Below are 25,161 nucleotides of genomic sequence, written 5' to 3'. Positions count from 1 at the left end.
AGCTGGATGGTACCACACCAAAGACAAGAGATGCATTTATGATGTTTTCAACTGACGGAGAATGGGAAGACAGGCCTTGACCAGGGTGGTGGGCATTGGGTAAAGACTGCTGGTTGATGTCTTAGCTGAGGTGACCAGTTTTTCAACTTGGTCGGTATCCAGTGGAGAGAAGGCAGTTCGTAACTACATTTATTTGAATTTGGAAGTTTGACTGGCAGAATACTGATGATAGAGTCAAGCCACAGTATTGCTCTCTCTCTCTCTTCCTCACATACACAAAACATGTTCTCTCATTTGTAAGTGTTGGGAATTCAGGAATGGCTGAACTAAATTTGATGTATGAGGATTTCCTAATTTCTTCATATTTTGTGAATTCTGTTTATATGACCCCCAAAGTGCAGTGTGGGCACAATCTTTCCTCTCTGGCCAGCCAGGTTTGCCTGCGTCTGCCTTTTTCTATGGCAAGATTGTGTTCACTGAGTCTGTACACTGTCAATGTTTTCCTGAGTTTAGGGTCTTTTACTGTGCTCAGGTAAGTAGCTGTTGTATATTCATGTTTGAGGGCCAAATAGCATTGTAATTGTGTTTTGGTGACTTCTTTCCAATATGTAATGTATTCTTCCTTTTCAGTGTTTATAATTTGGTTGGGTCCAAATTTTCTGACAATAAAGTTGTCCTGAGACTGAGTGATGTTGGTTGGAGTTATGTCACGGAGTCTATAGGACAAGTTGGCTTAGTGCACTCTTTTCTATGTTTTGTTCTTGGCATTTCAGGGCTAAATAGTGGAGTGAAAGGGGGTTGCTAATTTTAAATATTGCCAAAATGTAAGGGCTCTTTTCTGAATAGTAATAATAAGTGGGTACTGACCTAATTCTGCCCTGCATGCATTGTTTGGAGATTGCCTCTGTACTCGGAGGATGCTTTTACAGAACTCTGCATGCAGGGCTTCAGTTGGGTGTTTGTCTACTTTGGGAAATTCATTGTGTGTTACTGGACCCCACACCTCAGAACCATATAGTGCGATTGGTGCAATTATGCTTTGGAAAAAATGTATCCAAATTCTAATTGATGGCTCTAGTGTAGTTGATCATTTGATAGCGTTTCTCTCCCTCACATGCACACACTCACTCACTCACTCACTCACTCACTCACTCACTCACTCACACGACACACACATACAAAACACACTTCACATAGTCCCTCTCTCTATGTCTTCTCTATTCTGGGATGTACAGTACAACAATCTGCAATATTCCCTCTCTCTCTCTCCCTCTCTCTATGTCTTCTCTATTCTTGGATGTACAGTACAACAATCTGCAACCTGAAAGCAACAGAGAATCAATGATGTGCTGAAATGAGGCCTTTTCTTACTCAGCAACAGTGTGTGTGTGAGTGAGAGAGAGAAAGAGAGAGAGAGACAGAGGGAATACTGTATATGAAGTGTGTTTTGTGTGTGTCTGTGTAAGAGAAAGAGAGAGAGAGAGAGTGTGTGTGTGTGTGTGTGTGAAGGAGAGAATGTGTTTGTATATATGAAGTATGTGTGAGTATATGTGAGGAAGAGAGAAAGAGAGTGAGAGTGCAATACAGTGGCTTGAGCTGTGGATCTGACTGTGGATTTGACTGTTCATCATCAGTATTCTGCCACTGTAAATTCCAAATTCAAATAAATTCACTTACCAACTGAAGTATAGTAGCCTACTTTTACAGTTTACAGCAGGCATCATTGCTTGATAATGATGTTAGGACCTTACTTGGGCCGGTTGGGTTATTATGTCTAGTCTTTCAGTAGTAGTCTAGTAGCCTAGTCATTGGTCATATCCTTACTCATTCTCACACATCTGAGTCATAACGCAAATAAAAAACTGAATTTAGGCCCAATAGTTATGCAGGATCTACATGAATTGAAATATCATGGCATATCCGATCATTATAGTTCTGGTATCTTTAAAGAAAACAGGCTAATTACCCTAAAATATATTTTTCTGAGATGTCTATATACTCTAGATGTGATAAAAATGTGCATTGAGATATCTCCCAACTTCCTCCATATCACTATACATAGCTGTAATGTATTTTGCATTACATTGAAATGCATTGATTTTCAATGGACAGCTATTGGTTATGGGTCTAAAATAGCTGTGTAAAGTGTATTCAGCTATCTAACCCATACATTTTCTAAAAGCCCATACTCTCTAGATGTGATAGCAAGAGTTGGGATTTGACCCACCCACTTTCAGTCCTTTGCCTCTATCTAATCCTATATTATGTAGGTGAAAAAGTGTACGACTGATACATTTTAGCCTATGTGATTCATGAAAAGCTATATAATCCATCTAAACTATATATTTTCTAAAAGCCTATGGCATCTACATGTGATATAACATGGATTAAGACATATCCCATCATCCCACACACTTGTATACACCTATACCTACACATAGGCGTGTATTGTGAATTGTACTGGGTATGGGTATAAAAGCCAGTAAAAATACAACTAAGCTACCACTTAGAAAAGGTTATCATACCAAAACATATCTTTCAGACATAGAGGATTAAGAAAATCATTGATAGATTTTGCCACCTTTGGTGAGCCCAACTTCTGCTCTGGCCCATGGACTACAAGGGGCAATTTGGTTCACAACAGTTAGCCAACACATACACATTGACACGAAAACACATAAAAACCCCAGTGAAAACATAACCTCCTTGGCGGAGGTAATAAATAAATGAGGATATAAAAATACTCATGTACACTATACTGTGACATAGGCTGTGTCGGAAACGGAAGGCAGCTGCCTACAGCCACGCTGCCTTCACTGCCTTGCGAGTGAGTTGCCGTAGAAGGTCTCTGCTCTTCGAATATAATTCGAATTTTAAAAAAATAATAATGAATGAAATTCAAATGGGATAATAGAGGAAAATTGACAGCCCTAATGTACACTGACTGGCCCCCAATTATTAAAAATGCGTATGACCAAAAACAGGAGTACGACAGGCGTACGCTTATTTCCACACAAAGCATGGCATTTTAGCCTGATAAACCAGCCTAAATTGATTGGATGTCTAATTTAGTCTGGCCTCGATGAATGCATACAACGGAACATTGTTGATGAGCACAACCCGTTGTCTTTCAAACCGTGTCTGTGCCTATAGGCCAACGCTCCCTCAAAACCCCGCCCCAGAGCCCTCTGCCTCGCCCGCGTTGATTCAAAACACATCTCTGCGTTGTGATTGGTTTAGTTGCCATCTGCCAGATTCAGGGCAGTGTTTTCAAAATGTACAGTGGTCCGAGGCCAGACCCAAATGCAGGCAAAACATTTTGCCGTCCAGCAGTTGGCGCTGGTTTTCCAGGCTAATGGCATTTATCAATTTGAACTTGATCGGTGGCTACGCTCGAAATCGGCGCTGGATTAGAAAGTTGAAGAGTTGAATACATGAAATATGTCGAACATTAACACTTTTCCTGCACATGTGTAGCCTATTGTGTTGACACATTTGATGGCTTAGGAAAAGCCATATAGGATTAGGCCACTTTCTCTTTGGCAAAATCCCTCTAGTTTCCCGCCTTCCTTGATGACACTTCTAGTTGTCAAAATTAACAAGGTTCAGCTGGACGTCATGTGGCTCGAGATCACAAATGTTTCCTTTTGGACGTATAATGCACCTTCATGTTGTACATTCTAGGGACGAGGCCAATAAAACGAGCATAGGGGCGTGATACTGAATTCACACTTGCTTCCAGCTGCCACATTTATCAACACACGTTTACGAAATACGAGATACGAAAGTTTCATGAATCACATGTGAGCCCCGTCGTAAGATGATTTTTGCGCTCAGATCTCCGCTGGTTTCTACGCTCAGTTGATAAATGAGGGCCATTGCACCTGCTCTGTATCTCTGAGTGTGAATGTGTGTGTGTGTATGTGTGTGTGTGTACACACCAGTGGCTTGCCGGTGGAGTCCTGCTGGTCTTTGGTGCGGCGCAGCAGCAGGGCCTGGATCAGGATGTTGAGCCTCTCCCCACCCCTCTTGGAGCCGTTATCTACCTGAGCCTTCCACAGCTTGTACTCGTCAAAAGGAGCACACCTCATGAACCTGACAACACACACACACACACACACACACACGCACACACACAAACACACAACACACACTTAGATAAGAGTTACACTCTTATGCACCTCAAATCTACTAGATACATCATTTAAACTTCATCTCGCTATTTGGTTAGATAACAAAATCAAAAACCTTAATTGCTAATGCATTTGGATTAATGACCATGGATTAAAATGAAAGGCTCTGAATGCAATTTAACGTGTATACAGTACCCTCCAGAATTATTGGCACCCTTGGGTAAAGTTGACTAAAAACAGGTATAAAAAATAATCTTTTAGTGATTTATTGTACTCCCACAATTAAAACAATGAGGAAAAATCCACCCTGGAAGGGAAGCAAATTTATTCTGAGAAAAAGGAAAATCTCATAAAGAAATAAATATTTTAAACAAAAAGATATTGCTCACAATTATTGGCACCCCTGAAAAATCTTGTGTACAAAATCTAACAGAAGCATTTTCCCATCTAATTGCAACTTATTTAAGTACATCAGCGTGTCTGTGAACTTTCAGAAGTAATTCATGACATTCTTTTTCACTATGGTATGAAAATAGAGGATTTAGCCTCTGAGTGACTTTAGTCATTTTTCAACATTGGAAAGACAAGAGAATGCACTAAATTTAGATAAAAAGAAAGTGTGTTGACATTTGTGAGTAAGAGATTGTCTATGGAAACATGTCATTTTGTGGAAAATGGCAATATTTCCTTTTAAAATGATGATTAAAAGGTTCTAATCATATGGAAATGTGACAAAAATGCTTGGACAAAGACCCATCTCTATCTTGCCCCCACGTACAGTATGGAGGATGGTATGATAGGCAAACAATTCCATAAGAACCACTGTTGGAGAGTTACAAACAAAGCTATCATCTTGGGGTCACCAAGTCCCCCAAAAAATCTTCAAAAGTGACCTCACTGCTAATAGATTATTTAGATGGCATGTCAGGTTAAAGTCAGTCCAGTCATTTAATTAACAAAGTAAATGGCAGGAGTTACTGAATGGTACCATGTCATTGTCTGGGAGTGTGGTCTATTGCCGGATTAAATGAAAATTGCGTTATTTGGCTAAAAACACTTTAGGTGTGTTTGGCGTACATAGAAGAATGACTATACTGAAAAGAATCCCATGCCTAATGAGAATTATGGTGGAGGGGATGTGCTATTGTGGGGCTGTTTTAATTCCCAAAGGCCTTGGGAACCTAATTAAGGTGTATGGTATCATGAACACCAAGAAAAACCTGAACATTTCCAAAGGAAATCAAACAATCTCTGCCAAGACCCTAAAAGTTGGTCATGATTGGATCATTCATTAGGTCAATGAACCAAAACAAATGTCCAGATCAAAACAAATATGGTTTACTGAACACAAAATCAAGCTTCAGACATTGCCATTGCAGTCCCCTGATCTAAACTCCATAGAAAAACAGTGGGGTGAGTCAAAGAGGAGAATGCACCTAGTGTGGACCTAGGAATCTGGACGATCTGGGAAGGTTTTGTAAAGACGAATGGTCTTAAATCCCTTACTTTGTATTCTCCATCTTTATGGGGTGTCAGAGAAGAACATTACAAGCTGTTTTATTGACATAGGGAGGTTTAAGAAGGTATTTCAAGTAGGGGTGCCAATAATTGTGAGCGACGTGTTTTTGTTAAAAATATTTATTTCTTTATGAGATTTTCCTTTTTCTCAAAATACTTTGCTTCCTTTCAATGTTGGATTTTTCCTCATTTTGTTTCATTGAAACATTACAATAAATCACCAAGGGATTATTTTTTATACCTGTTTTTAGTCAACTTTACCAAGGGTGCCAATAATTCTGGAGGGTACTGTATATATATCCGATAACTTGCATGACACTGATCAATTGGATCTCAGACAACAATGTGCAGGGATGTGCAATGTACAGCACCCCTTGTTGGCATGCTCATTTATCACTGACACACACACACACACACACACACACACACACACACACACACACACACACACACACACACACACACACACACACACACACACACACACACACACACACACACACACACACACACACACACACACACACACACACACACGAGGAATGCCTAACACACCAAAAACAACCACCACAACCACACACACACACACACACACACACAGTAAGACAGGATAACTAATCTCATAGCAAAATGCAATAAACAAATACAGTGCGGTCATCTCCAGAAGCTGCGGCGTGCAGGGTCGTACTTGAGCAGTGAGTACATGTCCAGCAGGTTGTTCTGGATGGACACGGACACACACACACACACACACACACACACACACACACACACACACGGCGTGCAGGGTCGTACTTGAGCAGGGAGTACATGTCCAGCAGGTTGTTCTGGATGGACACGGACAAACACACACACACACACACACACACACACACACACGGCGTGCAGGGTCGTACTTGAGCAGTGAGTACATGTCCAGCAGGTTGTTCTGGATGGACACGGACATACACACACACGGACGGACACACACACACACACACACACACACACACACACGGCGTGCAGGGTCGTACTTGAGCAGTGAGTACATGTCCAGCAGGTTGTTCTGGATGGGCGTCCCGGTGACGGCCCAGCGGGCCCGTGCCCTCAGCTTGCACACGGCCATGGAGGTCTGCACCTTGGGGTTCTTGATGTTGTGGGCCTCGTCCAGAATCACTCGGGCCCAGGCCACGCGCAGCAGAGGAGGCAGGTGCGCTCCCTGATTGGACAGAACCAACCAATAAGGGAGAGGGCAGAGTGGAAAGCAACATGCAATTCCTATGCTCTTGTGAAAATACATCTAGGTGGCACATGCAGGAAAGCGACTGCCTTTCAATTTACCCATAATGCAAAGTAATTAATATCGTATCTGCACAGAAGCTAACTTCACATATTAAAAAAAGTCTCTGGACAGAAACTAAATTCCTCACATAAAATACATAAAAAATAATATTAAAGGCCAAGTCAGGAAAATGTAATATTACATGAATGGAATCATACCGTTTCGTCAGCGTCCTGACTTGGCCTCTCAGCTTCCTCCTTCTTCACAGGGATCTCCTTAGAGACCAGACTGTAGGTGGTCACCACCACATCATAGTCTGCTAGGCTGGAGGGGTGAAAACACAAAACAACAATAGACCATACATGCAAGTTAAGTGTTATCAGACAGCACCCTGGGATTCTCTGTGAATGTAAAGTGTGTTGCAAATATATTATTATTATCATTATTAATATTATTACTACTACTGCTACTACTACTCATCTTTAATTCCGTAGATTTAATATAAGTGTTGTGTTCAATTCATCGACTTGATGGAGATGTGTGTGTGTACGTTTGAGCGGTATGTGCGTTTGCGGTAGTACATGTTTGGGAATCCAGGGGCCTATTGCATAAAACTAGGATAAGGGATTAAGCCGGGATATCTTGGTTATCCTGGCTCAATTGATCCGTGAGCCAGTTGCACAAAAGCGGGATAGGGGGCAGCAGGATATGTTATGGTATAAATTACCATGGCGATTTATTCTGTGGAGCTAGCCTGCTCCAGACCAGGCTAATAGCCAAGCTAAGTTAATTCTAATGGTAATAACATTATCTGATTGGTTCAGCTAGCGGTCATTCAAATCAGATGTGATATTTTTAAAGAGCTGTATTCCATTTATATATTATTTGCTACTTGCATTTACTCGCAAAACACAGCAGAATGTCTGCCTAATACCATATGGATGTCATTTAAATTATGGTGGCCTTATAATTAACAACATACTCGTTGTTTGCTTCCTTTCTGACGGATGTTTGATGAATAGCATGCTGTAGTAGTTGATTGGAAGTGGAGGGGACATTGTTCGAAGGTGTTTTCAACTAATTTGGCTTTTAAGACAAATTAAGATATACAGTACCCTCCAGAATTATTGGCACCCTTGGTAAAAGTTGACTAAAAATAGGTCTAAAAAATAATCTTAAGGTGATTTATTGTACTCCCACAATGAAAACAATGAGAAAAATACACCCTGCAAGGGAAGCAAATTTATTCTGAGAAAAAGGAAAATCTCATAAAGAAATAAATGTTTTTAATAAAAACACGTCACTCACAATTATTGGCACCCCTACTTGTAATACCTTCTTAAACCTCCCTTTGTCAATAAAACAGCATGTAATGTTCTTCTCTGACACCCCATAAAGATTGAGAATACAAAGTAAGGGATTTAAGACCATTCATCTTTACAAAACCTCCCCAGATCGTCCAGATTGCTAGGTCCACACTTGTGCATTCTTCTCGTTGACTCATCCCACTGTTTTTCTATGGAGTTTAGATCAGGGGACTGCTATGGCAATGTCTGACGCTTGATTTTGTGTTCAGTAAACCATATTTGTTTTGATCTGTGCATTTGTTTTGGTTCATTGACCTGATGAATGATCCAATCATGACCAACTGTTAGGGCCTTGGCAGAGATTGTTTGATTTCCTTTGAAAATGTTCAGGATTTTCTTGGTGTTCATGATGCCATGCACCTTAATTAGGTTCCCAAGGCCTTTGGGAATTAAAACAGCCTCACAATAGCACAGCCCCTCCACCATAATTCTGATTAGGCATGGGGTTCTTTTTAGTATAGTCATTCTTCTATGTACGCCAAAGACACCTTAAGTGTTTTTAGCAAAAGAGCATAATTTTATTTTCATCTGACAATAGACCACACTCCCAGACATGTCATGGTACCATTCAGTAACTCCTGCCATTTACATTGTTCATTAAATGACTCTACTGGCTTTAACCTGACATGCTGTCTAAATAATCTATTAGCAGTGAGGTCACTTTTGAAGATTTTTGGGGGGGGACTTGGTGACCCCAAGATGATAGCTTTGTCTGTAACTCTCAACAGTGGTTCTTATGGATTTTTTTTGCCTATCATACCATCCTCCATACTGTGCGTGGGAGCAAAATAGCCATGGGTCTTTGTCCAAGCATGTTTGCCACATTTCCAGATGATTAGAACCTTTTAGTCATCATTTTAACTGGAAATATAGGCATTTTCAACAAAATACCTAGTTTCCATAGACATTCTCTTACTTAAAAATGTCAGCACAATTTATTTTTATTTCAATTTAGTGTATTCTCTTGTCTCTCCAATGTTGAAAAATGACTAGAGGATTTAGCCTCTGAGTGACTTAATTTTCATACCATAGTGAAAAAGAACGTCATGAACTACTTCTGAAAGTTCACAGACACTGATTTACTTTAAAACGTTGCATTTACATAGGAACATGCTCCTGTTAAATGTTGTACATAATATGTTTCAGGGGTGCCAATAATTGTGAGCAAGCTGTTTTTGTTAAAAATATTTATTTCTTTATGAGATTTTCCTTTTTCTCAGAATAAATTTGCTTGCCTTGCAGGGTATATTTTTCCTCATTGTTTTCATTGTGGGAGTACAATAAATCACCTAAAGATTATTTTTTATACCTATTTTTAGTCAACTTTTACCAAGGGTGCCAATAATTCTGGAGGGTACTGTATAGGACATACTTTGTGCATCTTTGCGGTGGCAAAGTGCTTTCTTAATGATGTTGCGTGCCGAGACAAGGAAGCTCTCACACGTGGGTGCATACGTAAATTTGCATTCAGTTGATCTGCCACACCTACTCTGCTATGTAACAGAAATAATCATGATCCCCCATCCAAAAAAGTACAACTTTACCTCATTGTTAATCTATATCAAAAGCGGTTGTTCACTTTATGTACAAGATGCTATTTTTCGCGTCTTTTTTATTCCAACCTTGAGTTATTTGGTGGAGAAACGAGAACGCACACACATACCGAATAACTTACACCTGGCTTGATGAATCCGTGTCTGCTCATCCTGGATTGGTCTTTGTGCAACCAATTAAGACTGTATGTTCTTGTTTTGGATTCATTGAGCGCAGCTCAGAAACTTATCCCGGATGTCTTAATTCTGCTTTTGTGTAACAGGCCCCTGGTTTGGTCTTTGTGCAACCAATTAAGCCTGTATGCTCTTGTTTTGGATTCATTGAGCGCAGCTCACTATTATCCCGGCTGTCTTAATTCTTCTTTTGTGCAACAGGCCCCAGGTTGGGACAGTGGCTTGCTTGCTTGTGTGTGTGTGTGTGTGTGTGTGTCTCATACAGTTTGGCGTTTCTCTGGCGGTTGGGCCCGTGGTAGAGGTAGACGCTGAGGCGGCTGCTCTTGATGTGCCTCTCCACCTCCTTCTTCCAGTGGTGCACCAGCGAGGCCGGGCAGATGATCAGAGTGCCCTGGGACACCACCAGAGACGAGTCTGATGGGACCACAATCACACACGCACACGCACACACACACACACACACACACACACACACACACACACACACACACACACACACACACACACACACACACACACACACACACACACACACACACACAAACACACACAAACACACTAAACTCAATGCACATGTGTGTGCACACTAAAAGCAAGAGTATACCCTATACTAAATGCGTGTTGACAAAAAGCCTGTAAAATACATATGCATGACAGGTGAACATACAGATGGGAAACAGGAACCTATAATGTGCTATGTACACAATTAGTAACAGCAATTAACAACAACAAAAAACCTTAAATAACAAAAACATCATCATATCACTTGAGACATGAGCAGTATGACAGAATAGGCGCGTTTACACTATTGGAACTGGAACTTGATTTTCGGGACGTTCAGAACTTTTGTTCGCGTTTCCATTACAGGAACGGCCCTGTAACGCGACATTCCGGGAACTATTACAGGGCCGAACGGACTACCTGCCCTGGGGTAGGTACTTCAGTGCCGGCCCTGAAAGAACTCGAGGTGTAAACGATGTGTGAGTGGAAGGCGACAAGCACATTTATTTTAAACACAGCAGGGCAGATATCAGTTACAGCTGAATTCATTACAAGTTAGGCTGTTGGCTTATTGAATTGAGGTAGCCAACACTGGATGAACAATGCCCGCTAAAAATAGGCATTTACTGGTTAGAATTGCGATTATATTAATTTAACTTTAAGCTGAAGACAGGCAAGTTACTGTTGTCTGACTCATCCAAATCAATTCACTGCATGCGTGGAAGAAGAACCCGTAACATGGGACTAAGACATCACAATACATGAGGCTATCCATCAATAAATCTGTATTGCTAAGACAATAGCGTGGTTTAATTGACAGAAATTCATGTTGTGAGTCGAAACGAGGCCGAGGCTAGAGGCTCCCATCCTGTGCTGCTTCAGCCTTTTTCTTCATAGCTTGCCTATTCTTGAAAAGTGTCAACAAGTAGCCTAAGCCTTATCATATGGTAAGATAGCCTATAGTCCACCAGGCAACAGACACTAATGCGCTAGCTCTATGCTTAAAACAAATTATGCGTGAGCTTACTATACGTGCTACATTAGTGCATATGTGTAAAATAGGCTAAGCTGATTCAAAATAGTTTATTTTTCGCCTCTGAGGAGGATAGACTAATTTAGGGAATAAGAATGTTTAAGCTACTGTCTCTGCACGTAAGTAAAAGATAATAAAGACTTTAGCAAAGGTGTATCAGTGTGATATTGCTGCAGCTGCTATGCAATTTTAGTTAATCAAATTAGTGCCGCATTCGGCTGGCGAGTTTGACCAGGGTCCAATTCTAATGGAAACGCAAAGGACTGATAGGACTGCTTGAAAGCAGGTTCCTGTAAAAGTTACCGCCTCCTCGGTTTTACCCCTAACTCGCAAATGGAAACGCGCCTTATGTTTGCTCTATTACCATGTTTGGAGATCCATCCCTCCAGTTTTGGGTCCTTCTCATCCTGGGACTTCTTCTGAGCCAGGATTAGAGCGATCATGGTGAGCGTCTTTCCCAGACCCATGTCATCCGCTGGAGTGCACATCAACAAGATGTTAAACAAAACCATGTGCATTTACATGCAACACATGTTTGTCATGGCACACCAGAGTGAAAGTACCAAATGCTACAACCAAATGTGCTTTAACCAAAACAACATAGGCTAGTGTGCAACAACAATGAACAATGTGGACATGTACACCCCCACCTTCACACCAGTAAATGTAAATATTACCCAGAATTCCCCCACACGGCTTCTGGTCCTCTCTCCACAGCAGCCAAGCGAGAGCCCGTCTCTGATGAGGAAGTAACTGCACCTGAACATAGGAGAACCAGACTTCCATTTAAAAGAGGAAACCCTGTCAATGAAGACCATATGCAAAACACATCTACATTTGGTTAAATATTCCCATATTTGTATGTGAGGAGTTACAAGTATTGTGGTGATATGAATGCGTATTCAGACACTTGACTGTGCTATTTAGAATTCTTGGTGTTTGTGTCTGTGTCTCTCCCTGGCTGTGTCCGAAACGGGCAAAAATGCTGCCTTCTAAGATATCTTACAGGGGAGCGAGGCATCGTGTCACGTCCGAATCAAAAACGCTTCTAAGATACCTTCGTTTTGCCCAGTTTTGAAGGCAGCATAGATGTATCCTTCATGCTGCCAAAAGTTCTATTTAACTATGATGTCAGTGAACGGTAAAATGCTTCCATTCACCTCCTTGTATTTAACTTGCAAAAATCACGATAGGTCTGTTTACACGTCTAAAGCATGTTTATACTTCAAATTTCGACTCCTCTCCTCCACAACACCATCCCCGGAGTCTTAACAAGTGAACCGCGCGGCTGGTCAGGTTTTTAAAGCATTTCCAGAAATTGTCCGGTCATACCACATCAGTGGCAAGTAATTTGCATTGATTTACGCTAACGCACCTAAAGCACAGCTGTGGTAACATGGCAACGAAGTTCTATGTTGATATCTTGCTGGGCTGTCCGAAATGGAGTTTGCAGCTGCTACCTTGTTGCCATCTACGGCAACTCACTCGCAAGGCAGTGAAGGCAGCATGGCAATAGGCAGATGCCTTCCGTTTCGGACATAGCCCCTGTGTGTGTGTGTGTGTGTGTCGTCTTGCCTTGATGCCTTTGGGGTCTTTGACCTCGGTGTCTGGGCCAGGGCAGGTCTCCAGGGACTTGTGCAGGTGGTCGATGGTCTCGGTGGTGGCGTTACGGATGGCCATCATCCGACTGTCGGTCATCCTGCCCCCGTAGAAGGTGTGACTCTGGGGGTCCACTGAGCGGAGAGGGGTGGGGGAGGGAGAAGAACAGAGTAAGTACAGTACTGTAAGCTACCCTACCAGTCTAGGAAATAGCCTTTGCTACAGTTGAATTTAATTGGTTGAGGTACAATGAAAAAAGAAGTGGACAAATAAGAAGTGAACCAAATGGCCGTGGCGGGGAGTGAGAAAAGAGTCCGTGTCTGAGCTCACGAGAGAGCGGGAGAGTCCATACCTCCGAACATCTGAGAGTAACCCTGGCTGAGCCCCAGCCCCAGAGAGCTGGCCGACTGCGGGGCCTCATAGAGGGTTGGGGACGGGGCGCTGGGGAGCAGGATGGTTCCACCCGCACGGCTGAAGGGGTTGGAAGGGCTGGACACACAAGACGGCTTCTGCTCCTCCTTAGCCTCCTCCTGTGACTCTGAAACCAGACCCATCATATAAACACCACTCTGATATTTTCTTTTTTACCATTAAAAAGCATAACTTGAACTTAAAACTTAAATAAATCTATAAAACATCATATATTGAAGTTAAAGTTAAATAATTTGACAAAATTCTTTTAATAGTTGATATTTACAAAAGACGATAGGTATGATTTTCTCTGGAAAAGTGTCTTACAATGCTTCTCTGCATTGCATTATGTGCCCTTGGTTCATCATGACAAATGTTTAATGACATAAATACATGTATATGAAAGTCAACTTAATCAACTTACACCAAATAAACAACAATAACTATAATCAATGCCTCATATGGATCAATAAGAGAGGTCATTAAGTGCAGGGAGGACTCCCTCTTACCAGACTCTGTGAGAGGAGTGAGACTCAGCGAGTCCAGCGCGTCCTCCAGCTCCTTCACCTGACTCCTCAGCCTCTGGCCCTTATCAGGCAGCGCCGACACGTTCACCATAGACAGAGTGGCCTGCCACAGAGCACAGCCATGGGAAGTGTGTGTGTGCATATGTGTGAGAGAGAAAGAGAGAGAGAAACAAGAATATAATATAAGAAAGAGGGAAACATATTAGGACAGTTGTAAATCAACAATTCACAGGTCTTCCATACTTGTTATAACTAACTTGTTAAAATATCTTCTTCAACAGGGGTTGGAAACAGTCCATGGACCAAAACCGGCAGTGATATTTGCCACGATCAGTCATTTATAAACAAAAACAGCCTGCGGTCAAACTGACTTCACAACCCTTGTTGCAACAAGGTACATTTAATAAAATCACTATTTTAACTACTTGTGAGACCTATGGAAAAATTCATCAATTTTTACTGTGTCTGCTACTATACAGTTGGGCCAAAATCCATGCTAAACATCACTCGCACATCACACACACACACATAGAACCCTCGTCACAATTAAGAAGTGTCCTCTTCAGGGCTGTACACTAAGCTTTTTCACTAGGAGCACAAGTGCTCCTAAATGAAAAAGTTTAGGAGCACAGAAAACAATTTAGGAGCACTATGAAATTTCCTTGAAAACCTTATTGCCTTAAGCAGGATACAGATCATTCACAGCAGTGGCAATCCTAGTCTCTGCTCAAACCCTACACACACACACAGAAAATGGTTTGTCTTGTTTCTATTTCATATTTTGAATTCAGAATTTGTACACATTTTGTTAACAATTTATAGCATTTTAGGATCTTCTTAATTACTTATAGCTTAAAATATTCAGTAATTTGAATACTTCATATTGATTACACTTGTCTTTAATGATAGTACAGGGGTGGTGTGTAGGTCTAATTGAGTGCCTGTCACTTTAAGAAGCATACGTGAACATAATTAGGTTTCATCCGGTTTTAGGAAAAGAGTCAAGGGTTCAAGGATACATCATGTTTTCATTAAACAACTTAAATGTTAAAAAAACTAACAAATGTAAAGACAAATATTTCTGGTGTAATAGAAAAGATGAGTGTCCAGCAATGTTAGCTTCTATGATTTAGGTAGCCCACCGTGGCATGGCATTGTGAGTTGTCCCGTTCACTTTTTCCTTGGTCATGTTTAATTGGCTGGGTGCTTAACTTACTCTACCATGACTCGTCTTGGAGTTTTGTACATCTGTTATATGAGTGACAACCAGTGCTCAAAGTATTCTCCTGATAACGTTAGTGGAATGGATTTAATATGAACGTAACCTCCAAAAAAAAGACGCAGAGTGGCTATATGATACAGCGCACATTTGCAATGAAAATATTCCGCCTTTTTAAAGCAGGTGTAGCCTACACCGAATCGTGGTTAAATCCATCATTTAGACAACAGAATCGTAGGATACCATTTTTCTTTCATGGAAGTCTACCAGGCGTGTATCAAACAGGCTGGGGTGAAGCTGGGAGGAATTTAACACACGGTTTCCACACCGTGTTTATCAACCGTGATAATAATAATATTTGAAATGAACACAGCAATTGTTATAGTCAACATTTTTATCATGGTTTGCCGTTTCACCGGTAATCACTACATAGTCACCAACTGATAACGAACAGATTGAAGAAAAAGAACAATGGATTTGGAGTGACATTTCAGGTGTGTAAGAGTTGTCAACTCTGAAATTTGTATACAGATGCGCGGAAATGGTACTATACTTTGATCCACTTGGTGTGGATTCATTTTAGGAGCAAAATGCAAATAAAAGGGTTGAAATCAGTACTCGCACGCGTGCTCCCATTTAATTGTTTCTACTCGCACTAATATATTTTTACTTGCATTTGTGACGACCTGCTCGCAGTGTACAGCCCTGCTACAGAACAGAACACACACACACACACACACACACACACACACACACACACACACACACACAACTGTACCTTCTTCTGTTTGAGCTGGGCACTGAGCTGGCTGTGCAGGGCCTGGGGGTCCTTCTCCTGCCCCTTGGAGCCGGACAGGAAGTACGAGGTGAGAGTCTTCTGCATGGGAGCGGGTGGGCGGACAGGGGAGCTCTTCTTGGGCCCGGGATGCACTGACACCAACTGGACATCATCGTCGACATCACCACTGCCATCCTTCCCTTCCTCCTCCTCCTCTTCATCATCATCATCATCATCTTCATCGTCGTCATCGTTCAGCTCAACTGGGCTCCTTCTCTGAGATTGGTCCCGTGGAGTCTTGTGGGCCCCCTGGTTCCTCTCTGCTGCGTAGCTGGGCTTGTTCTGGGCTGCTAGAGCGGCGATGGAGGCAAAACTATCCGGTGTCCCGCTGGACGCCTTCTGGGTCTTCTCCACACCAGAGCCGCTGACACGGACACTGCTGCTGCTGCCGGCTGAGTGAGGATGTCTGGCTGCTGCAGTGTTCGTGTCCGTGCTGCTGCTGCCGACCAAGTGAGGATGTCTGGCTGCTGCAGTGTTCGTGTCCGTGTCTGAGTCGGAGGTGCGAGATTTCCCAGCATGCCGTTTTTTGTCTTTGTCTCTGTGTGAGGTGGATTCGTGAGGCGAGACTGCTCCAGACTGATCCTCTGTGGTCTGCTCACTGGCAGCTTTAGAGCTGGGACTGAGTGCTTTTGCAGAATTCTTCCCTTCTGAAGTGCTTCTCTCGTTGGTGGCGTCAGTTTTCCTTCTCTCCTGACGGCCCTCTTCTTCCACTACTTCTCCTTCTCCTTCTCCGGTGGTTCTGTTGCTGTCGTTCCTCTTCTTCTCCTCTTCCTCCTCTCCAGACACTCTCTTCTTTATCTTCATCCCTGCAGGCAGCGGTTTGGCCCTCCAGGTCTCTCCACTGCTACACCCCTCTTTCTCAACCACCTTTCCAGATTCCTCCATTCCACCTCCACACCCTCGCTCTCGTTCCCTCTCGAGATCACGACCATCACCCCCTCCTCCGCTGCTGCCATGGCGTTCTCCTTCTTTGTTCTTCTCTTGGACTCGGTTCTCCTGCTCTAGGCTCCTTGCATCCCCCTCCTTCCCCCCCGGTTCCTGCAGCTTCCTCCACTCTGAGCTCTGGTCCGTTTTGCTGGGGGCTTTGAAGGGGTTCCTCACAGCAGGAAGGCTGGAGGCCTGCAGCTGTTTGTCTGCCAAAGGACTCCTTTTCTCAGGGTCTTTCTGTCATTGAGAAAAATACAGACTTAATATTTCTACTACCACTCTATCTACCATTACTACTATGTCTACTACTGTGGCCACTACTGGCATTGCTGTAACTACTTGTACTGCTTTATTATCATGTGGGTCTAGAACAAAAAGAGCAACAAAAAACAAATGAGTTCATTTAAATGTTTTGAAAAGTTGCTGTGTCAAATATACAGACCATGATGGACCATCATCATTAATTGGCACCAATAGTATCAATGACATGTAGACATTTACTTTTCACACAGACAAATCAGATTTAGTGGAAAAGCACAGCTCGTCTGAGACAATAACTGCTTATACATACACCAGTCAAAATGTAGCTCATGAGACACTGACAGATAATTTGGGGACAGAGCTGGAACAAGGGAGTCAAATAAGGAGGAATCTTACGGAATTCCAGGGAACACTATCGCACCACTTCTGTCCTTCCTTCTTTCCCAGCACACAGCGGAAGTACAACCTGTGATGAGAGAAAGAGAGACAGATTGCTTCACACATAGATACACACACACACACACACACACAAATACACACATACAGTGAGGAGAAAATTTATTTGATACCATGCTAAAGTTGCCTAAAAAGAGGAATATAAAATCCTCATTTGACAATTGATCTTAATGTCTTATTTCAATGTCTTTGTGATTGAAGAATGTATCGTAAATAAATAAATGCTCTTCCTAAATGCTAGGGGGAAGGAAGTATTTGACCCCCTATGTAACCCTATGGGAATTTAACACATAGGGTTATCATAGGGGCAGGCCGATTTTTATTTTTTAAGGCCAGCTATTTCATGGATCCAGGATATTATGTATCCTGGTAAAGTTCCCTTGGCTGTTGGAATTAAAATAGCCCCACATCATCACATACCCTTCACCATAGCTAGAGATTGCCATGGTGCTTTTTCCAGTAGGCCTATTAGCCTGTTTGATGCTCATTGAGCTCAATGCAAATCATTTTTACTGTTTTTTTAATTAAGGCATTAAGATCAATTGTCAAATGATGATTTTATATTCCTGTTTTAGCATGGTATCAAATACATGTGTTCCCCACTGTATTGCTATTCACTGAAAAGATATTATTCAACTTAAAGGAATATTTCGGTATTTTACACTTTAAGTCCGTTTTCTGTATTGCCTAGCATGAAAACAAGTGTTTGACACCGAAATCTCGACGAGCCCGTTTGTGGAATTTGGCAGATTTAGAATGGAGCTCTGTATGGCTTTAACATTGCTCGCTTTGTGCATGGTCTATTCTGTCCTTAAAACACCCCTAAACCAGTAACTCACTGAGTGGTTACTGGTCTTCAACGATCTTCTATAGCAAGTTTAGCAGCGAAATACAGCTTCTGTCATCTGTTATCAGGGATTTTCGAAATCCCGGAAGTACTTTTTCAACCGTGTGTGCCTAATATAACACAACAGAATTTGAATTTCACTGCGAAACTTGCTATAGAAGATCGTTGAAGACCAGTAACCACTCGGTGAGCTGCACATTTTTAAAAACAAACGTTTAGGGGTGTTTTAAGGACAGAATAGACCATGCACAAAGCGACCAATGTTGCTTGTGTATTAAGACCACTACAGTTGATTCAGAATGCTGCGGCACGACTGGTCTTCCATCAGCCGAAGAGGACACAAGTAACCCCTCTCCTAGTTACTCTCCACTGGCTCCCTATAGTAGCCAGAATTACATTTAAATCTCTCACTCTGGCCTTTAGGACACTGACTGGATCTACTCCCAGCTACTTCAGGGGCCTGTACTACGAAGGGAGTTCAACCTACCCAGATGTAACCCAGGGTTACTTTGCTAAACTGGGGTTGGTTATCTTCATTGGCGTTAATCGGTACTACGACGCTGAGTAAGAAGTTGATTTGTTGAACTGGGGTTAACCTCATCCGAGTTGGTGCGCGTTCACATAAAATGGACGGGTTGCAGTGCAAAGCCACCACTTTTAATCATGACGCGATCACGTTATTTTACGGATAAGGAATGCGCAATGATTATAAAAAGTGCGAGGAATTAAAACCCACTCTAAAACACATATCAAATACGTCGGCAGCAAAGTAAAGTTTTATTTCATGTTCCTTAAATAGCCTATGTATTACAGAGGATTAATAGCTTGCGGAATGTCTGAAATGTGTTGAAATAGATACAGTTTGAGTTCATAAGAGTCCTACAGATGCAACATAATTCATGCCATGTAGATTAATAATGATAATTGAATGTTTAGCCCCATTGACTGATTTAGTGTAGGCTATGCCTAATCCTGTGAACATTTTAGATGCAACGGCAGTGCCGCTGGTGAAAATGAAACTCAAAAATATTCAGAGGGTTTATAGGCCTAGTTATAGTTTGCATTAATATTTCTTAATTATGAAAATTATGTTATATTGCCTATGCTTATAGCCTCCACTATGCCTCGATCAGCTGACAAATGCAACGAATTCCCTTGGCTGAGAATGTATAGGCTATCTTTCATAGAGAATATTATATGGAGAAAGATTCTGGCGGTCTTTAAAAACCCTCGCCTTGCGAAGAGAGGCGCTTACAATTTGCGCTCCAACAATGGATCTTCCAGGCAGCCTACGTCGAAATTGTGGGGTGGTACTTCGCCTGTTAAGGGTGTGGTTAACCGCAAACCTCGGGTTAACCAAGAGCATAACCTGCTCGGAGCAGGTTTGAGATGCAGCGTAAATTGCCATGGCAGCATACCTCGGTTAAAACCTATCCACCTTTCGTAGTACGGGTTAACCGGGAAGTTATGCCATACGTGATAAACTTACTCTCGAAGTTACCCAGCTAAGCCAGTAACCCAGCTTCGTAGTACAGGCCCCAGTTCTTTGATCAAGATGTACACTCCCAACCGCCCATTGCGATCTTCTGAGGGGCATCTGTAATGTCGACCAACCATACATGCTAGGTCAAATTGTAGATCCTATTCTTCAGTGGTTCCATGTTGGTGGAATGAGTTGCCCAGTGCTCTCCGTTCCAGCAACAGTTTTGGATATTTTAAGAGGGGTCTTAAGGCATATTTGTTTAATATACACTAAGGGGGTAATTCTCCCGTTCGCGCGTAAGCTTTTTTTTAACGCATTTCTGTTGCGCGCCTCTCTGTTAAGCAGATTCTCCCAGCTCCGCTTCTGTCACACCCACACTGCGCAAATTCGGAATCAAGGCGGACTTATGAAAGAGGCGTGATTTATATTAAAAAAAGAACCAGACTAATCTACCACCTCCTTAATTTAGGTTGATTTGAAAACGTTCTCTTTGACCTTCTGAATGCCATTTAAATCCAGAAAGAACACCAACCAGTCTTTGATTTTGAAAACCTATGCAAGGTGAACTGAATAAAGAACTGCCTGCAGTAAAAAGGTGTCATCACATAGCTTACAAAGAAATTACTTCACAAAATGTAACTTTTGCTTTGACGTTTGTTATAGGGTCATTCCACGTCAAATCAACCAGAGCAAACGCACTTGCGTCTGAAAAAAATCTGAAAAAAATACCATGCGTGCCTATGTTAACCAGGAGACGCTCTGTAAAATGTTTTTGCGCCAAGATCAATACTTTTCAAGTAACAGCCAGTTTTACGGGGGGAGGGGGGTGTCAAATTTGTTCTGCCTCTTTTTTTTGTCAAAGTTCAGAAGCTCATTGCTCAAGAACTAGAATCTGTAGGAAACTCAATTTTTGCAGGCTGGTGCATAAATAGGAAGAGTATGCAGTAAAATCACCACGAGTAGTCTGGATGATCCTGAATGGTCATAGCAGTCCCTCAAAGTTGATCAAATTTTTTTTTTTTTTTTTAAGATTTATTTTTGGGCTTTTTATGCCTTTATTTGGACAGGACAGTAGAGAGAATGACAGGAAGTGAGTGGGAGAGAGAGTCGGGGTGGGATCTGGAAAGGACCACGGGGCGGGAATCGAACCCGGGTCGCCAGCGTACGGTGCAGGTGCCCCAGCCAGTTGCGCCACTGCCGGGGCCAAAATTGATCAACATTTTATTGGAGTCCTTGGCTGGGCTCTGTTTAGGCTTACAGAAGACATCTTTTTACTAGCTTATGAACTTTGACAAAAAAATAACGGGATTTTCACTATTTAACATTGTAGCCTATGAAGCCAGTGAAGGTAATGGCGCGAAATATGCCACTGTGTTAGCCTGATAAACCAGCCTAAATGGATTGGATGTCTAATTTAGTCTGGCCTCGATGAATGGATACAACGGAACATTGTTGATGAGCACAACCCGTTGTCTTTCAAACCGTGTCTGTGCCTATAGGCCAACGCTCCCTCAAAACCCCGCCCGCGTTGATTCAAAACACATCTCTGCGTTGTGATTGGTTTAGTTGCCATCTGCCAGATTCAGGGCAGTGTTTTCAAAATGTACAGTGGTCCGAGGCCAGACCCAAATGCAGGCAAAACATTTTGCCGTCCAGCAGTTGGCGCTGGTTTTCCAGGCTACCACTGTGTGACACTGTAATGCGGAAAACATGAAGCTGTATCAGCTTATAAGCATCACATTTGATACTGTAATGTCAATTTGTAAATTCCGTGTTGCCTACATGTATTTAGAACTAGGCCTTCTGCCGACATGAGCAATATGCTGTTTCACCTTGTAGTGGCGCTCGACCTTATTCCAGCCCTCCAGAGTGCGTAGCTGGAAAAGTGCTTAAGCCATGGCAGAATGCGCGCAAGAGTTGTATATATAAGAAACGCCCAGATTTTGGGGTTGCTCCACCGAAAACGCGCAATTCTCTCTACCACGCGTAAATGGCCAATTTAAGTGGATGGCAGAATTCACTTGCCATAGTTTTTGTTATTATATGATTAATTGAATGACTTATTTAATTGCTATTCTCATATTCATTGTTTTATTTCTCATTAGGTTAGTGCTTATAATGATTGTTTTATACCGTTTTATTGATAATATTGCTATTCTCCCTAATTTGTAATTGCTCACTGTTAATTTAAGTTGTATTGTTATCTATTTGTATGTCGCTTTGGACAAAGGCATCTGCTAAATAGGGATGCACCGATCCGACTTTTTCAGTCTCGATACCGATACCGATGCCTGGGATCTGCGTATCGGTCGATATCCGATACCGATCCGATACCATTGTTAATTAATAAACTGTATACCTCACCATGTGGAAAAGACTAAAAGCGTCAGGCTTGACTTAAACATTCTTTCCCTAACTAAACAGTACTTTCCTTAGAAAAAATCTAACAAAATAACACTTAGATATAAAGGTAATGTATTATTATTATTATTATTATTATCATTATCATCATCATCATTATTGATTACATTACTTGTATTAAAAATAAACAGTTGTGCACCAGCAGCAACTTGGAACAGCATTCAAATTCAAGTTTACAGTTATTACTAAATAATAAATCTAACTAGCTGACATGAAACTCAACAAATGCATAATTTTCTCCCATCAAAACAATTTTGCAGATAAAAATCCCATATTAGTGACATACATTGAAACACTCCTGCCAAAATGGTGTCACCCGCGAAACCCCTCTATTTACTCATAGTGGTACGGTCCCGCAGTTTCCCAACGATAAACTAATTAGTTCACACGGAGTTTGAATGGTGGTAAACGGCACTTGAAAGTTGTAGGCTACGTTTTATCCAATAAATGAGAAGTTTTTAACAGCCAATTTGAACATTTCCATGTCTTGATACCAAGAACAGTTTATATATGAGATGAAAATTACAATGTGTTTAGTTTGAGTAGCCTATTTTGTGTTGACTACACATTAAACGTGTTGCCTAAATGCAACAAAACGCATGAAGATCGTAATTAATCTATGACAAATGGAGGTTAGTATAGACATTCTTTTGATCCTATGACATAAATTTGGTATCTGTATTTATCCCATCCGTGAATTTAAACACTCAGAGCACACAGTGAGGTGATGACACACTCTAACCCGCAGCAGTGAGCTGTCTGCTACAGTGGCGCTAAATGGCTGGTTGAGCGTCATGGCTCAGCCTTTTTTTAAACTAAATTAAATTCGGATCGGCCCATGGATCTGCTCATTTTTTCCGATCCCCGATCCAGCTATTTTGTTCATATCGGGGCCGATATCCGATCCAAATATCGGATCGGTGCATCCCTACTGCCAAATAACTATAACCATAACCATAACCTTTCTAAAGCTGCCAAATTCCACAAACAGGCTCAATCGTCCAAATTTTGGTGTCTAACACTCGTTTTCATGCTAGGCAATACAGAAAACAGGCTTAAAGTGTAAAATACCGAACTATTCCTTTAAAAACGATAACTCATCCAAGTACACAGATGAAAATGCTGCCCCCCCCCCCCCCACACACACACCCCACACCCCACACACCCCACACACACCCCACACACCCCACACACACCCCACACACACATAGAAACACACCTGTAACGCTGAGATTTGTCGACAGACTTAATGAGAGCCTGGAGTTCAACTACAGAGTCTTCATGGTGTAAACAGTGAGAAGGAGGGATGCTGAGGAAGAGGAGTATGAGTATCATCAGTATCATCATCATCATCATCATTATCATCATCATCATCACATGCCGAGTGATTTGTTCAATAGCCTAGTTTCATAAATCACAAAAATCACAGGTGGTCTGTTGACCACTTTTTCACCCCATGAACGTTTTGGGTCAGGCAACTTTCTTTGCCATGTTCTGGTAATTTCAAGATATAACAATAGGCGCGTTCAAGTTCAACTCCAAATGACCTCTTGCAGCAGCGAGAGCTGCTGGTGACAGCAGGGGAGGGGATACAAACACTGCTATGAAGTTGTACACTCTACTTCCTGTAGTCTAGACTTGACCAAGTGACGAAACATGAGGCACGGACCCGCATGGACCCTTGTGGATATGAAGAGGCATCTAAACACCTGCACATACGTCAGGGATGTAAAAGCCAATTAGGGCAAAGTCCTCACGTCATGAAGGCAGGGTCTAGGCTTGCTCAGCAGCCGCCTTGCAACGCCTTGCTCCCGCGATAAGTTAAGGCCATGTGATATCGACTGCCGAGTCGTAAACACACCCATCTAAACCAACGTGGACAGATTTTTAACCACGTGCATCTTGTGCTGCGCAGCCATCATGAACTCGCCTATTATGACCTGACTGTCACATGATCACACTGTGCACTGATTATGACTTTTGACTATTCAATTACTGTATTTTACCTCTGCCAAGGACTTTTCATCGGGGACCAAAAGTAATGGATGGATTTCGCTGAAATTTTCAGCGAATGTCAGGCTTGACCCAAGAAAGAAACGATTACATTTTGGGGGTGATCCGTAATTCCGTCGGGATACCAGAGCCGTTTATGTGTTAAATGGTTAATGGTGCAATGGCATGGTATGGCCACGTGGTGGCAATCTGAATAGTTTAGGTTCAAATGTATGACAACCTAGGAAGAACGGAAGGCGGAGGTCTGCGCTCTCTGAGTGCTTTTCTAGTTTAGAAATGTATTCTGTTTACGAGACAGGAGAACCCAACTCAACAAAGACATCAAACTGAGTCTAGGATTAAGTGGTGGAAAGATTCAGTCAAAGCTACTGTAGCCCATAACAAACTAAGGGCTGGAATAGACTTACTCCGCTGGATGGGTGAAATCACAAGGAGGATCCTGGCGAGCTGCACAGACGTAGAACGATTTCCCCTTGTTTGGTCCATCTCTCACACCAGTTTTCAATAAACATGTAGTTCCTTAAAGAAAGTGCACGTTAACTGAAACTGGGACCTGCAAACTAGTATGCTTGGCTAACGTAGGTGGGCCTAGTTGCACACGTTCGAGGAAAACAATTCG

The 25,161-nt window shown here is 42.1% G+C and overlaps 1 protein-coding gene across 2 annotated transcripts in view; it reads right to left on the bottom strand.

The window, feature by feature from the left end:
• ttf2 (transcription termination factor, RNA polymerase II) overlaps positions 1-25,161 on the bottom strand; it is a 35,238-nt gene that overhangs the window by 9,575 nt on the left and 502 nt on the right. Inside the window, exons 2-14 of one of the 2 annotated variants that reach the window (XM_062533762.1) lie at positions 24,950-25,061; positions 23,749-23,838; positions 17,719-17,788; positions 16,075-17,298; positions 14,060-14,180; positions 13,492-13,677; positions 13,116-13,273; positions 12,218-12,299; positions 11,905-12,015; positions 10,270-10,420; positions 7,131-7,236; positions 6,665-6,849; positions 3,942-4,095 (exon numbers count right to left, since the gene is read on the bottom strand). In XM_062533762.1, the coding sequence (XP_062389746.1) occupies positions 3,942-4,095; positions 6,665-6,849; positions 7,131-7,236; positions 10,270-10,420; positions 11,905-12,015; positions 12,218-12,299; positions 13,116-13,273; positions 13,492-13,677; positions 14,060-14,180; positions 16,075-17,298; positions 17,719-17,788; positions 23,749-23,838; positions 24,950-25,061 (2,750 nt within the window). The remainder of the gene's footprint in view (positions 1-3,941; positions 4,096-6,664; positions 6,850-7,130; positions 7,237-10,269; positions 10,421-11,904; positions 12,016-12,217; positions 12,300-13,115; positions 13,274-13,491; positions 13,678-14,059; positions 14,181-16,074; positions 17,299-17,718; positions 17,789-23,748; positions 23,839-24,949; positions 25,062-25,161) is intronic. The other variant, XM_062533763.1, reaches the window with a different exon arrangement.

This window comes from Sardina pilchardus, chromosome 4, assembly GCF_963854185.1.
Source record: "Sardina pilchardus chromosome 4, fSarPil1.1, whole genome shotgun sequence".
In the NCBI taxonomy this organism is placed as follows: Eukaryota; Metazoa; Chordata; class Actinopteri; order Clupeiformes; family Clupeidae; genus Sardina; species Sardina pilchardus.
The sequence above is the reverse complement of the archived record's forward strand: the minus strand, read 5'-3'. Positions and strand labels throughout refer to the sequence as shown.